At 42.3% G+C, this 16,570-nt stretch overlaps 1 protein-coding gene across 1 annotated transcript in view; it reads left to right on the top strand.

Moving 5' to 3' along the window:
* Positions 1–16,570, top strand: part of rhbdl3 (rhomboid, veinlet-like 3 (Drosophila)) — a 27,025-nt gene that overhangs the window by 6,391 nt on the left and 4,064 nt on the right. The window contains exons 2-5 of the mRNA XM_008304532.1: positions 1,659–1,883; positions 3,431–3,579; positions 9,199–9,311; positions 16,454–16,554. Of these exons, the coding sequence (XP_008302754.1) occupies positions 1,659–1,883; positions 3,431–3,579; positions 9,199–9,311; positions 16,454–16,554 (588 nt within the window). The remainder of the gene's footprint in view (positions 1–1,658; positions 1,884–3,430; positions 3,580–9,198; positions 9,312–16,453; positions 16,555–16,570) is intronic.

Raw genomic sequence — 16,570 nt, 5'->3', positions numbered from 1 at the left:
GTCAGTGAGGCTTAATGGGTTCACAAATTGCTGATTATAACAATCATCTGCTTCCTGAGAAAGCAGCTGAAACACCTTCTTGTAATTCTCACCATTCCGACCTCTTCGTCGCGCTGTCACTGAGTTGTTGCCCCTCGAAGAGAAGCTGTTTGCAAAAGGCGATAAATGTACCGCCGAATGCGATAAAGCTTGTGATCTTTCTTTGATTGTGGGTTTTGTGCCGTTCATTTGGATGGGGTGCAATTTCGCTGCATGATGAAACGTTCTCGAGTTTGGGATGAGGGAAGGGTGCGTTTGCTCTCATTATTTCTGCATCTGAAAGTCAAGGACGCGTTTCTGGGATTCAGTCACAGAGTTTCTATGTGAACAGCCGACCTCGTCCCCTTGATCTGTGGGTTCAAGTGTAATTTTAACACAAGGAAAATGTTCTTCAGCTCCTATCGGTGGAGCGTTTGGAGGTGTGGGATGTTTGTTCAACCGAAGACTGTCTGCATCAGTTAATCTGTGCTTATTCTCTCAATTAATCAATGAATTGTTTGGTTTATTACAAAAAAATCCTCTTAGATAGCTCTTAGGTGTTTTTTCCCTCCTGCCATATTACATGTGAGCCCTTTTTTTATTTCTGTGACATAAAGTGCTGCTTGTCTGTGGAAACCTCTCAACCATGGCTCGTAGAAAGAAATCAAAATGTGTTTTGGTGCAGTACAGCAATGCCATAGATGCCATAAATACTTTAGAAAAGGAATAAAAGTGCAGTTCAGCCCAGATGAGGCAAAAAAAAAAAAGTCCCTGAAATTCTGTCATGTTGAGTCACTAATAGCTTCCCAGTTGGGTCAAGGAGTGCAGAATATCGAGTATTTTTACAGAATCGACTTCGAGCAAAGTTTATTTTTTTAACGTAAAATGAAGTGATTTTGATGAAATATCCCAAGATTTGGTTGTTTCCCAACAGATGAGTGGTTCAGGGTCTGTCAGAGAGTTCAGAATTCAAGAACTCTTTCTGTTTTTACAGTTTCGGGCTCTCATAAATGGTGTGGCAGCTTCTGGGTTCCAGAGGGTTAATGAACAAATCAATGCAGCAGCAGCGGCAGCAGCCGTGGAGAGTGTTGCTTGGAAAATGATTACGCTGGAACTAAATACATGGCGGCACCTTTTAAAATGAGAGCTTGAATGTCTCACTAACTCGGTGATTCTGTGTGATTATAACAGCTTGTGAGGCCGTGGCCAAATGTACGTATGTGCGAGAAAATGAACTTGATTCCCGAGACTTCGTTCGGAGGAATAAAGAGAAGGGTATGGTGGTTGCTAGGTGATGATTCAGTGATTCTGTTGCCACAGCGAGGTGGGAGTGGTGTGTCAGAGTGCTGGACTGAGAAGATTTGGTATGTGTGTGTGTGTGGCCTGTATCCAGTGTGTGTGTGTTGAGACTCCAGCAGTGCATGAATTAGTTCAGGAATACACGTTAAAAAATGAAGTATCTTGAGCTAAAATGTAAAAATGAAACAATAGATTTGCAGGTAAAAAGGATGTTATAGTGTATATGCATTAAAAACAGTAAAGACGTCTAAACTGTCCCTCCTCTCTCTGCCCTCATCCACTCCTTCTTCTCCCTCTTCCTCCCTTCTTCACTTTTCTCGCTTCCCTCCTCCTTCCTCCAGATGAGCAACAAGCGCTCCAACAGTTTTCGGAGGGCCATCCTGCAGGGGAGCCGGCAGCTGAAAGGCTGCAGTCTCAGAGATGAGGTGGGCTTGGGTTTGTCCCAGCGCTTGGTCCGCCACGTCGCCTACGAGACGCTGCCCCGCGAGGTCGACCGCAAGTGGTACTTCGACAGCTACACGTACTGTCCCCCTCCCTGGTTCATCCTGGCTATCACCATCGCTGAGGTAAATAGGTCGACAGTGTGAGCCTAATAGCTGCTCATACGTTATGCTTTTTTTGGTTTTTCCTTTCCTCTAGTATGTTATATGTCTGCTTTCTCATGCATGCAAAAGTCCTGCAGACTTACAAAGCCCAAAGGTTATTCTCTCCTGCAGAAAACATTGTTCCATTTCTGCCTGAAATGCCTCATTTGAAGTCCATTCTTTTCTTCTGTCACTTGTCTATGTCACCAGGTAGTATATTTGCATAATGCCTACATCTTTGTACTGGGGTCACAATACATAATCAGGCTCGCCACAATTTGGTCTGACAAGGCTTTGAAATGACGGTAGGGATTTAAAGAGACAGAAGAAGGGTGAGAAGAGGCAGCAGTGTGCATGAGAAAACATTGCTTTTTGACCATTAAAGCATATAAATATATATTCTAATAGACCCCCAAAAACACAATTAGAAACCTGTAAATGTGCCTAATATGAGCTCTTTAAGTCCATCCATCCATCCATCCATCCATCCGTCCATCCATCCATCCATCCGTCCATCCATCCATCCATCTATCCGTTCGTCCGTCCATCCATCCATCCATCCATCCATCCATCCATCCATATCCATCCATCCATCCATACACCGCTTAATCCTCTGGAGGGCTCGAGTCTATCTCAGCCGACTAAGTTACACTTCGAGACAGACAACCAAGCACACTCACATTCACACCTATGGACAATTTAGAATCACCAATTAACCTCAGTGTGTTTCTGGACTGTGTGGGAGGAAGCGGAGAACCCGGAGAGAACCCACGCTGCATGGGGAGAACATGGAAACTCCACGTAGAAAGATCCCGAGTGTCCTAGCCGGGATGCAAACCGGGGATCGTCTAGCTAACCACCCAAGCTTTTTAAGTGTATGCTTTAATATGTTTATCGAGCTGGTGGAGCAATGTTTTGACGAGCAGGTCTCTGTACAAAGATGCGCGTGCACCCACAAACGTGTGCACACACACACTGACCTAATAAACGTTCCTTGAACTGCAGACAGCAGCACCAGACGGCACCCATCTCAAAGAAGAATTATCCAGTGTGATGTGGCATTTTCCTCACTGTCAGGATCTGTGTCGTGCTATTTAACTAATAGCTGGCGTGACACGGCAAGAAATGCAGCATAGAAAAGGCAGCCATCTGTAAATTTGAACGCAGATGTAAATAATACAATATGTATACAATACAATTGGTTCTGCAGATATTTTATGGGAATGGAAATACTCCCCAGGGTACCTTCAAGTAATAATATAAGTAACAAGAAAATGCTGTTATAATGTGGTGCAATGTGAGTTCTTTCCAGCCACTATGTGCTTGTATTTTTTCTATATTTATTTTATGAAACATTTTGTAAGTTTGGAGGAATAACTTTTGGGCCAATATCAGATAAATTAGAAATGAAATATAAAGCTTGTGCTCAATTTTCATCTAATTATGACAGCGACTGATTTGAATTTCTGTATTTTTAAACCTTCACTCCCTAAAATCACCACTTTTTTAAAAATTCTGTGCTCTGCCAGGTAGCCGTGTTCATGTACTATGGGCTCCAGCTGGACCGCCTGGTCCTGCAGGTGTCCAGCCCGTCCTTCCTAAAGAGCCCCCTGCCCTACCACCCCCAGCTGCGAGCCCAGGCCTGGCGGTACCTCAGCTACATCTTCATGCATACTGGGTGAGTTCACATCATGCATTTATGAGCATTGTGCACTTTTAAGGAGTGTTTTTATAACCTTGTCAACATCCAGATTTTACATGACATGAATTTATCCACCACAGTTTGTTCATGTCAGTCTTTTGATATGAGTTAAGTGTTTGTGTGTGTGTGTGTGTGTGTGTGTGTGTGTGTGTGTGTGTGTGTGTGTGTGTGGCATCATTGGGTGGGAATGATGGTGCATATCTGTGACGCCTTAGGTGGTTTGGGCTTATGGCATTTGAAAAACTGAAGTGAATCAGAGCTTGTTACATAACAATTTCATCAACAAAAATACACAGCAGTTATTTTTCAGTGAAACAGACTGAGCAGATCAGAAATAAGGGACATTTAATGATAGTCAGAGAGTCGGGGAAGTTATCTAACAAATAAACAAGGGCCAAATAACCTTGTGGGAAATTATGTCCTCAAACAAGTGATGATTATTGGATTATTGGTGTAATGTGTATATACTTGAATGATGCTGTCATATTTGAGTGTAGGGAACATTTGTCTTCATAATCACTCCTCTGCGCCGAAAGAAAACTCTAAATATTAACTTAACAGATAATTTAATAAAAAAACCCGCCGCTGCATCTTCAGCCTGCGTCTCGTCTCGGCTCGTCTTCTCCCCTTTCCTGTGAGGAGAGACTATTTTATTATCAGTTCAGGACGGGTCATCGAGGTTTAATTACCTCCTCTAGGTAAATGTAGTCGTAGGCAATAAAGAGAACTAATAAAATGGTAATTTACTTAGGGGAACCTGGAGGTTCTGGGGGAGATAGTGTCAGGGCCGACGGTGTAATGGTGAGAAGTTAAACCAGAAAGGATGGACTGATAAAAGGAGGGAGGGATGTTCAACTGATCGCAGAGGAACATACTGAAACGATTCAGATTATCAGGGGCGAGAAAACAGAATGTGGGGCTGAATCTAATAACACAGGAAAACCCTAGTTGCCCTAAGTTTGGAAGATTAACAGCAGGTTCACCTTCATATAGTCAGAAATATAGTTGTCTTTCTGTGCTTTAAAGTAACGCAGTACATTTTCTAGTGCCTGAAGAGATTACCTTCCTCTACACATGTGTCAGAACATGTGGAAATGGTCTATCGATTACTCGCATAGAAACTCCTAATCCCAAAATTATAAAGAGAATTTTAAACCAATTCTGCAAAGCCTCATGAGGACCTCTATATGCAGAACAAAGAATCCTTGAGAGCCGTTTTGTAAAAGAGAGGAATTACTTGTTTTAATTTTTTTAACTTTTTTTTTTACATCGCTGCCATTCTGTAATTCAGTCGAGCATCTGTATCGTCCTGCTAATGCTCCTACATTGTGCTCTAATGTGCCTCATCATCGGTGACTAACTGCTCGCTGTTGCTGAAACAGAGCAGGGTTCAGTTACAAATTAAATCTAATTCACTGTGGATTTGCGGTCGTTTGCTGCTGGTTTGGGCTGCTTGCCATTCGGTATTTGGAACGCGTGTCCGGCGAAGGTGGTGCAGATGCGTTTGCTGATAGTTCAGAATACTGGACGATTAGATATTGCAGAGCTTTGTGCGATCCCTATTGAGTGCATTTGATGGACTTTTTTTTCTGCATATTACAAATTCTTTTTCGTAGAAGTCCCTCTGATTTTATGCCAATGATATTGTCTGAGTTTAAAGCATTAGAAACCTTCGCTCACTGATTCACGTTGGATCTTTTGGCGTCATGGCACAAAGAAGGAAGGGAATTCAATTAGCAAAGGTTATGCGTTAAATTGTGTCTCAAAAAAAAGCAGATTTTATGAGTTTTGGAGGCATTTGCGTCATTTCAGACAGCCACAAATGAGACACTCTTAACTTTACACCGACAGGAAACACTGACGCCGAGTTCTCCTTTAGCAAAGGTCAAGGACAGGAATAAAACCAACAACACTGATCCATTTATCCACCAGGACAGACAGTACTTAGCTGTGTATCGCTACACAATATTCGCTGCTCACATTAAAAGTGACGCTGACGAAGCTTTTGCGACCGACTGATATCACTGTTTCCATATTTCACATGCGCTCCCTCTTCCTCTCTCTCTCTTTTGCTGTGTGTCTCACACGGATCTGCAAACCATGTAATCCCGTCAACAGCTCAGCAGCACTGATCCTTTCCATTCCCAACACTGAAACAGAATGTAAATATTGGCCCCAAAACATCCCTCAGCAGAGCATTACGCAGATTCTCTCTTTTTTTTTTCTCCGTCCTTTCTCGCTCACACACAAAACACGACGTCTGTAGCAGCTGTGAAAACTTCAGGAAGATTAGCTTCGAGCGAGATTAAACCATGACTCTGAGATTTCTGCCCAGTTGCATTTTCTCATTATCATGAAGGAAGATTTCTGCCAAAACAACGTGCGGCGCTGTAACTGTACAAACTGAGCGCCTAATGTGGTTTTTTTTTTTAATCATTTGATAACTCGTCAAGGACGGTCCAAAGAAGTGCTAAAAGTAAAGTTCAGCTGCAGTTTGGTGACGAAGAGGAAAAGAGTGCTTTTTGTTGAGTGCCCTGAAAGACCATGGTCACCCGGACACAATAGGACCTCTCATGGGCATCCACAGATCTGCCTGACAGCGCAGCCCCATTCCTCACAGCCTCATTAGCAGTGTAGAAATAGATAGCCGCTGTTACCCGGAGTGGAGTTGTCCTTGTGCATTCGGACAGGCTTCTCCCAGCCAATCAATACGCCCCATTGTCTCCCTGATCACAGGAACGATCCCCTGTGTCGACACTGTAGTTGAGGTGGCTGGGTTGTTTCAAACCAAATAGATTATTGGCCTTGTCTTGTTTTTTTTTTTTTTGTTTTTTAATGTCTGGAAGAAATGTGCGTGTTTGTTTTGGGAATGTTTATTTCTAAGATGTCAAAGCTGATTGTTTAACCGGAACCCTCCATCAATTTAGGAGCCTAAAAAAACTCCTGAAAAAGTCGTCATTCTGTGACTCTTTCTGAAAACAGAGATGACGCAACAAAGCAGAGCCAGAATCTAAAAAGAGAAACTGATTGAAGAGAATGAGAGAGTGGAAGAGAGAGGGGGAGAGACAGAGAGGTGGCATTATGCTCGCTGCTCTCCTTTTGGATTCTGCTGTCCGAGCTGCTGACTGAGGTTTGGCTGGAAGGACTTTCCAGCCATGAAGGGCGCAACGAATGAGTGTGTGTGTGTGTGTGTGTGTGTGAACCAGCCAATCTTTGTTTACAGTCATCGCACTGCGCTACATGCTGTGAGCAGATTTGGGCACATTTGTCAGCACACCTCTTTTATGTTTTTGTCGTTCTTTTTGTTCGTCTTTTTATGCCACGTGAGTGCGTTTCTATCTGTGCGTGGCGTGACTCTCGCCTGTGTTTGTTTGAGTGCGCTGGCATGTGAGTATTTGTTTATGGCCGCAACGACAGTGTGGTCTGATGAAGGGGTTGATTTCTGTTAGCAAACATGATAATAACATGATCGTGGAGCCACTCACTGCATTCTGGGTACTTTTAACATTAGCGGCATGTAATGAAAGTGACTTTTTTTCCAAAATACTTCTCTCTGCTAATGCGTTTCTCAAAAGATTATAGTGTTTCCTTTTTTCTTGTGATAGTCATCAAGCTGCCCTTTTCCTTTGTATCAGTGCACCATCTCTATCATTTGCTGAATCTTGTTTTCCTTCTCCTACTTCAAGGAGCTCTTATTCACTCTTTCACAGGGTGGAAAACAACTTCCATCCCAGCAAACATAAACCCAGAATTTGATTTTGTCACAGTTTCTGTTTTATTATCGTATGGTGCCGTAGTTCAGTGTGTCTCCTGTCAATCAGCAGACACCCACAGGAGGAAATGGAAACGTGCTGCCTTTACGGAGTTTATTGTGACATCCAGGTCTTCACGTTCGGAGCATCTTGCTGGCAGGGAAACAAGTCATGTTCAAGTACTTCTGATTGCAAGCTGGGGTACAAATCTTAATACACGCCTCATGGATTGAATCATGATTGGAGAAATGTGACGTCTCTGTAGACAAACACAGAAGTCACTATGGGTGGGTTTAGTTCATCATGCAGTGTTTGAAAGCTGCAAAACATTTGACTAAACAGCGCAGTTAAGAATTTAGTTGTTATTTCTGAGACATCTCAGTCGCTGCACACACGCCACACAAACTGTGAAATCCTGTCACCAGCTCAGCAACACAGATCCTTCCCAGTTCTCAAATCACAAGCTGAGTAGATATTGCCTCCAAAACGAAAACCCTCAGCGGAGAACTATGCAGGCTTATCAAATCCCAATTTCTTCCTCCATCTTTCTTTTCATACACATACGGAAGTGTTTTTTAAGTCCTACAGACATACGTTGATTCCATTAATTGATAATGAACACAAAAAAATCTCCAGCAAACAGTTTTGATGAGTGATGATTACGTGATTAAGTGATAACGGCAAATATTTGTTAGCTCCAGCTGGCCACGTGTGAAGATTTGTTGCCTTTGAATGTCACCTTGATCGCTCAGAACTCATGATTTGACGTTTACCCTCTGAACCCCGAGCAGTCCTGGGTGTTAAATAATAAAGTTTGAAAACAGCACAACCATGGCTAGAAGTAGAGACACTTAGAAAATGTCTTATTTGCAGGATGGATGGATGGATGGATAGGTGGATTGGTGGGTGGATGGGTGGGTAGCTGGATGGATGGATGGGTGGATGGATGGATGGATGGATGGATGGATGGATGGATGGATGGATGGATGGATGGATTGATGGGTGGGTGGATGGGTGGATGCGTGGGTGGATGGGTGGGTGGATGAATGGATGGATAGATGGATGGATGGATGGATGGATGGATGGATGGATGGACGATGGATGGATGGGTGGATAGGTGGGTGGATGGGTGGGTAGCTGGATGGATGGATGGGTAGATGGGTGGATGGATGGATTGGTGGGTGGGTGGATGGGTGGATGCGTGGGTGGATGGGTGGATGGGTGGGTGGATGGATGGATAGATGGGTGGATGGGTGGGTGGATGGATGGATAGATGGATAGATGGATGGATGGATGGATGGATGGATGGATGGATGGATGGATGGGTGGATGGATGGATGGATGAGGGATGGATGGATGCTCACAGTTCTAAAAAAACATGCGTCTAAACATGTGTGGAGCAACGTGTCCTTTCTGAAATCCCGATAACTCTGATTAGCACATCATGTCCAGGGTTTTTATCGAGACTGTTTCCTGAGTTAAAACCAGCTCCACTGAACAAAATGTCACTGCATGGGTTATTTAGAGCACGTGGAACAATACCTCTGGAAAGATATATTGGTAAATTATTATAAGCACACTCCAAACCAAGTATTGCACCTGGCATTTCGTTTCAAACTCTTATCAAAGCCCAGATAAGAAAACAAGAATACCATGACAGTCGCTGCAGCTGACATCATGTCACTTCTTACGACTGTTTAAAGGTCACTGTGTCTGTGGCGACCTTTCGTATTGTCACTTTGATGGAACAGCTTTGTTTTTGATTGCATTCTAGACTATTATTGTACGTCCTATGACTATGATTTTCTTTTTTTTTCTGTGTGTGTATAAATTCACCTTGCAGGATCGAACACCTGAGCCTGAACATGGCCATGCAGCTGCTGGTGGGAGTTCCCCTAGAAATGGTCCACGGCGCCCTGAGGATTGGACTGGTCTATGTGTGTGGGGTGCTTGCAGGTAGGCATGTGGTCTCCACATCCCAAAGACAAAACATAAACACCCACTAAGAGGGTTTTGCTATTCAACTCCACCGTTTTTCCATCTGCTTGTTGTGTGTTTTTATGCTTTGAACAGCTCGTCAGGTTCCAGCCAACGTGTTGGTCGATGCTGGTCAATGAGAGCATGATGGATATGGGTGTGTGGGGTATTTTCAGGACAGATGGCCTTGTGTTTCTGTTTTCCTACCAGACGTGTTGGGATGTAGGGGGTTGACAGTGCCCCATCAAAGCCCCTGCATCCCCCCCCCCACCACCACATATTGGTTTACAATAAGCAGAGAAAAGAGCTCAAACAGAGCTCAATCAGAGAGGCACACACAGTAATAATGAAATAGGAAGGGGACTGTATGAGGTAGGGATGAAGAAAGAGAAGAGAGATGAATTCATAAGTGTTAATAAGATTGAGAGGCCCTAGAAAGGGGAACCCGGATATGAGAAACATAGAGATGGAAGAGGAGAGGAGGTGGCTGAGGAGGAGCGAGGAGCTACAAATGAGAACGTGAAAGCAGACACAGCTTTGAACAAAATGTCACCGCTCCCTTCCTGCTTCCATATCAACCTCAGGCACTGGTGCAATTTCATTGTTTATCCCTGTTCAGCAAAAAGACATTTATATATGTGTGTGTGTGTGAGAGATCTTGAGCTCTGTTTTCTTAACAGAGTCACTGCACAAAGTGATCGACCCCAGTTTTGATTTCCTTGGCATTTTTTAAAAAGTTTTTTTTTTTTTCGGTGCCCGGGGGGTGACACTTCTAGTAAGATAACTGGAGTGGAAATATTGGGCTACTTTTAGAGATGAGAGTTTTCCTGTTGATGGAAACATGGCGCCTTTTGGCAGTAAATGAGGGTTGTTACTGATAGAGGGGAAGAAAACAGAAATTGACTGCGTGATATGAATTGCAGCCAGCGAGGTTTTGTTTAATATTCATGAAAATTTCTATTTCTTTCTCTACATCTCTGAGTCTCCCTCTGTGTGTGTGTGTGTGTGTGTGTGTGTGTGTGTGTGTGTGCATGCAAGGGTCACTGACAAACACCCTGGGGATACCAGCTGCGGTGGCCTGTAGCATTAACCTCACAGTGAAATGAGGAGGAAACGCACCATAAATCACACACACTTATGTATGCACACAGACCAACACACACGTCTGCTGCTTTAATTAGATATCGACCACCAGCGGAAAAAGGGAGGCATGCTCTGGTTGTGTTGGCTGCGATGTTTGGGTTTTGTTGTGTCTGACTGGGCTTTTAAAAAAATTTTTAGTTTTTTGAAGCCAAAACATGAAGCACTTGGCAACGAGTGAGTATTTGGTTATCATTTTATATGTTTTATAGACTGCAATTTTAGGCTATCAGTGGTTATGATGATGGTTTGGGAGTTTATTTGATAGAAACCAATATTAAAAGATTTTATTTCCTGTGAGGTTTAATGTTCAAATTTTATTGTTTGTTTTATGTTCCCTTAAGCCCGCCATGCAAAACTTTGTCTCCTCCATCTGGTGGTGAGAGTCATTTTTGAAACGCTGTGGACATGTGAAAAAAGAAAGCCACTGTTGAAATAAAGCTAATATTTAATCTTGACTAGACTTCACCAGAAGTCATGTGGGAGACTCTTCAGTCAACTGGAAGAAGGTTCTTTGGTCTGGTCAGGCCAGAACTGAGCTTTTTGTCCATCAGAGTAAGCGCTATGTTTTCTGAACACTGCACATCTTCACAAACACGGTGAAGCATGGTGGTGGCAGCATCATGAGGTGCTTCTCAGCAGCAGGCCCTGGAAGACTTGTGAAGATAGAGGGTAAAGTTAAAGCAGCAAAGTGTGATTTAATCATAGAGGACAACTTGATCCAATCTGCAGAAGAACTGCAACCTGGGAGAAGATTTGTTTTCTAGCGAGACCGTGACACGAAGCATACAGCCAAAGCTACACAGACGTGCAAAATGCTTGGATTGTTTTTTGTTTGTTTTTACTCCTTCCTCTGAACACTGACTTTCTTTTTTTTTAATCTGGAGAATCAGAAACTTCTCTTGTTTTTTTTTTCTGCCATAGGCTCCACAATGCTTTTATATAATTGCTGTAGATTACTTAGTCTCTATATGGTTGATCCCCTCTTCAGCTCTGTCAAGCCAATCATTGCTAGTTAAAATGAAACGTATTGCTACTGGTGCACCAGAAATGTCGCCCCAGTAACTGGATTTACAATATTAGCTTCTGCACAGCCACAACAATATACCTTGTAAGTGCTTGTTGATCAGCCTAAATGTCATAAGTTCATAACTTTGCATTTAATAAATGTAGTTTTTCTCATTGTGTAAAGCCAAACTGAGAATATTACATTTAAAAAAGTTCTCAAGCAAGTTTATCCATTGATAACTTTATGTTTCTTTCAATGATTTAAGGACACAAACTGCTAAGTTTAATCCTTCACATTCGACAAGTGCTAGACTGCAAGTTATCAGTTACAACACAAGCGACTACTTTTTTTGTTTTGCTACATAATTAGACTGTCAGACTGTTGGAATAAATATGTCAAGCAATGGAGAGGGGCTCAGCTGGCACATAGAGGGGTCAAGCCAAAGGCCAGAGGTCAAGTAATGACTCAGAGGAAGGTCTGTGACCCTCTAGAGCCAACACACATGCTCACACTTTAATGGAAACAATAGACTGGCATGTAAACACACAAAGTACTCTCTTATGGATGGGAGACAAGTGTACAGACACAATAAAAGCAGCAGCTTGTCTGTACAAAGGCTGGAAGACAGGTGCAGCAACAGACAGGAACAAGTGTATAACAACCCGGGCAACCTCAGGCAGGAAAACCACTCATCGACAAAAAACAAGAGAGAGAGAGACAAATATATATATATATATATACACAAGAGGGGTCACTCACAAAGGACATAGAGCACCACTGTAATGCCTCGGTAGCTTCAGTCAGCTCAATGTGCTGCTAAGCTGTTGGTTTTCCCTCATTATGAGCACTGATGTACGTAATTATTTCCCCTCATGTCCCCGTTTTTTTGTTTTTTTTTTCCTCTCTCTGCTCTTTGAAAGAAGAGCCAAGAAAAATGAGATGCCGCTTCTCGACTCTAAAAACTACAGGCCTCCTGGGGCCTGCTGAGGGACTGAGAGAGGCTGCGTCCTTGTATGAGTGTGTGTGTGTGTGTGTGTGTGTGTGTGCAGCCACAGTGCTAAAATAATGTTATTAAACCAAGGTAATTACAGGGATGGAGGTCACCCTGCACAGACACACTGCCTAAACTCCAAACAGAGGTGGAAGTGTCCTGAGCAGGTGTCTGGGTGTGTGGAGGAAGGGACAAGGGTGTAATCTGAAGAGTCTGAATATTGCCGTTTAATTTAGATTTTGGGAGGTGACAATCAGATGTAATTGTGATGCTTGAGTTGAAGTTTATACTTAATTAATTCAAGCTCATGTCATTTTTTTTCATAGTTAGCATTATTAACACAAGAAATGTTTAATTAGTTTGTTGGGGAATTGATTTTTGTGTGTGTATGACTGAGAGGAAAATTGTTGGTGTGTGTGTGTGTGTGTGTGTGTGTGTGTTGTTGAGTAATTACCCGGCTGCTTGGATTACTATGCAATATTTAATGACTTGGTGAGTCAGGCGCTGTGTTGTCATTATGATGCTCACACCTGAGGAGGCCACACATTAGGGAAAAGAAGGAGCTCCTGTTTGGTGTTAAATGTCAGCTCCATCTTTTCAAATGTCCTTTCATTTCTCTTTTAATCACATGTGACTTTGACAACATGGATTCCAGCGTGCTGATTTGAAACTCATGTGTGGTTGTCCATGAGAGTTTCGTAGCATTTCAGCGCAGGTTTGAAAACTTGTAAACACCTCATGAGCAATTTGCCCTCCAACTTGAAACTTGTATTTATTATTAACCTTGCTGTGTTACACAACTGTGTTCCTGTTCGTCATCTAAAAATCGAAAGCATGCAGCTACAATAGGTCTCCATAGTGTCAGTTTCTGTCATGCAACAGTTTAGTCGCACTGTTGTTCAGTTTTGTGTGTTTTCGGTGTGAAGACTTTATTTCAGTTAGTGTTGCACAAACAATAAAAACACACACACACACACACGCACTAGAATATGTACATACTTTTCAAATAGGATGCAAAACCATCTGAATTCCCTTGCTGTCCTTACAGTGCCCTCATTCTGTCACCGTGTTCGGGAAGTTTTGCTTTTCTAATAAATTTTTTACTGTAATAGTAACACATTGTCTTGTGTGCATGGACCAGTGTGTGTGTGTGTGTGTGTGTGTGTGTGTTTTCACTGACCTCACGCTGTCCTCGCCTTCCATAAATAGCATCATGATTGAAATACCGTGGCTTATCCAATCATAGCTCCTCATGGTGATTTGAAATCCAGCTCCTTTTCCGTCTCTTGTAATTACATACCGTACAATATGCCTATGGAGTGGTATTGTTTGTGTGTGTGTGTGTGTGAGTGTGAGACAGAGTTAGAAAGACACAAAGGTGAAAGTTGGCATCGCCCACACCACACAAATGTAGTAATGTACACATTTATGAGGTCAGCCGAGTGTGGCTTAAGCTTAGCAGGTTGATTTTACATGTAAGAGATTTTAGAGGGTTTAAATGTGTAAACGAGGTTCACTGCTCAGTGAGCCAGCCTGCTTTGTTTACATTTATTCTTGATTATGTACCACTGAAGAAATACGGCATGTTCTCGCACTAGAATCTCTTCAAGGTCTTGTTTTTACAGACGAAATGCAAGTCAAGTCTGGGGAAACGAAGGATTGCTGAAGTGCTCACCTACGCATATACTCAGCTGTATAATTGATCGTGACTCTAAGGATCTGTACATATTGTAAAGGAACACGGGGCTTTTGGACACAGTTTACACTCACGATTCATAATTTTGATAAAACATTGTTATTTGCACATGAAATACAGGACTTACTGGGGTCCAACTGAGCAGGAAAACCTATAAAACATGTGCTCCTGCTGCAAACAGAAAGAGAGAATTTCTGAAACCGCTTGTCCCAAAGTGATCCCGACTCTAATCAACATCATAAATGGACAGTGCACAGCCAATAAAATGACCCACTCCAGCAGCTGGGTCTCAAATGCCTGTTAAAATCCGTCTGCACCATCTGCAGCCACCAAAAAAAAAAATCTATTAAACTGGAGAAGATAGCAAATGGAGTTTAAAAGAAGCAATGAATGGCAGTGGTCGCCACAGTCTGCATATTTATAACAACAGTTCTAATTTGCAGTATGCATGCATAATGTTGTGCAGAAATTGTTTATTTGTGTTGCGAGAGAAAAAAATTAGCGAGTGGGTGAACATACAGTAGCCAAAGTGTGAGACCGTTTATCAACAGATCCTTATGCTCTCTTTTGTGGTGTGGGCAGTTGTGTCTCATATACTTAGCATCAATAATGTACAGAGATCAGTGCTGTGGGGCGAAAGGGAAGCAAAAGATAAACTGCGAAACGGAGAGTGAATGCAGACAGAGAGAGAGGAAAAGAAGGAAAAACAAGCAAAAGGCTGAAGGAGAGAGTTTTCTGTGGGAAATTTAATAGTCCACCCAAACATGTCTCTTCTTTTTTTTTTCTTTTATTCTGTTTCTTGCACAGAGACTACAGTGAGAACAAATGTCTGCCTCTGAATGCCCCCCCCCATATTTAAACTTTTCTATGCTCGATTGGATCTTTTGTGCATGCGATGAATCGGTACCAAGGTGCTAAAGAGAGCAATTCACTGTTTGCGGCTGTCCAATTTGTGTGAATGTATTTGTTTTACATAAAATCGCAGCGTGCGCCTGGTACAGTATGAGCAAGCCTCTGCTCGCCTATTTATAATACACCCACATTAAATAGCAAGTAGCAAAGCTGCCTTTATGCCATTCAGAATGGATGCATTCACTGCGCAAATGGTCACAGCTTGTACAAAAACAGTTTAAATTAGTCACTTAGTCACGGTGTCTGTCTGCATGACCCTCTAAGGGAAGAAATATTCACATTTTCTTGTGAATAGTAAAAGCGCCGACTCCAAATTGGCACACGCGACCTATTTCAAATAAACAAACACAGCACTGTGTCATTAACTATTGTATCCCATTATAGCAAATTTTGCAATATATATGCATCCATTTATCTCCAAAGGGCCAACTAACAGGCTGAAGAAATCTAATATTGATGCAAATTTCCATTCTTTGGAGCACTTTAAAGCGACTGTAATTAATATTTTAAAATAACGTAGGATAATTACTTTTATTTTATTATGTATGTGCCTAAAGTGTCCAGAAAAGACAACAACCAGCAGAGAAATCACAATTCAACATTTTTTTTAATCCTCTTTCAGCTCAATGTCTTGTTTTCACGGCATCCTGATTCACCATCACCCCTGTCAACATATCATTTTTAGCATCAGGTAACTGTTTTCAGCATAAAAACTTCCCGTAATCCCACTGTACATTATCTGATCACCACATGACAGATGCAGTGGCGAATATAGTGGAGCGTTTACCAGCTTAGGAGCACAATATTTCCCACAGGAGCTGGAAGAAGAGTGAATATTGGACTTGAGTGGACACCAACACAACCAATGTTATTTCCCATCTGCTGGGTGCATAAATAGGCAACTGTTGGGCTGTCAGCTCAGAGTAATTGATGGTAAAATGACAGTTTTTTTTCTCTGCCACAATGTTTTATTCAAAGCTGAGTTCATTTTTTTTTCAACTGATAGACAAATAGATTGGATTATTAGATATGTACTTTTTAAGCCATAAGGAATGTTTTCTCAACTGCTGTTTTGTGCTCAAGAATGAACCTGTTATCTAATAAAATCAGATTTTGTCTTTATTTCATAACACTCAAACTCCCTGATGATATGATTCATGATTGCAAATTTAGTCTCGACGCTAAAAAAAAAAAAAGAAAAGCAGCAGTGTGATTGCTAAACAAAGGTTTTAACAAATTTTCATTGCAAATAGGAGAATGCCTGGGTGTCCGGTAGGTTTTTACAAGATTCAGACAACACAAGGATGTCGTCTTTTGTTTATAAATTTGGCAAAAGCAAGTGCACTGACGTGTGGCCTTTGTCGTCGCTGCAGGCTCTCTGGCTGTGTCCGTCACTGACATGACGGCTCCAGTGGTCGGGTCGTCCGGGGGAGTTTACGCCCTGGTCTCAGCGCATTTGGCAAATGTAGTCATGGTAAGTTGCTGTTTTT

This window comes from Stegastes partitus, unplaced genomic scaffold, assembly GCF_000690725.1.
Source record: "Stegastes partitus isolate 25-593 unplaced genomic scaffold, Stegastes_partitus-1.0.2 Scaffold2246, whole genome shotgun sequence".
NCBI lineage: Eukaryota > Metazoa > Chordata > Actinopteri > Pomacentridae > Stegastes > Stegastes partitus.
This window is presented reverse-complemented; position numbering and strand designations above follow the sequence as displayed.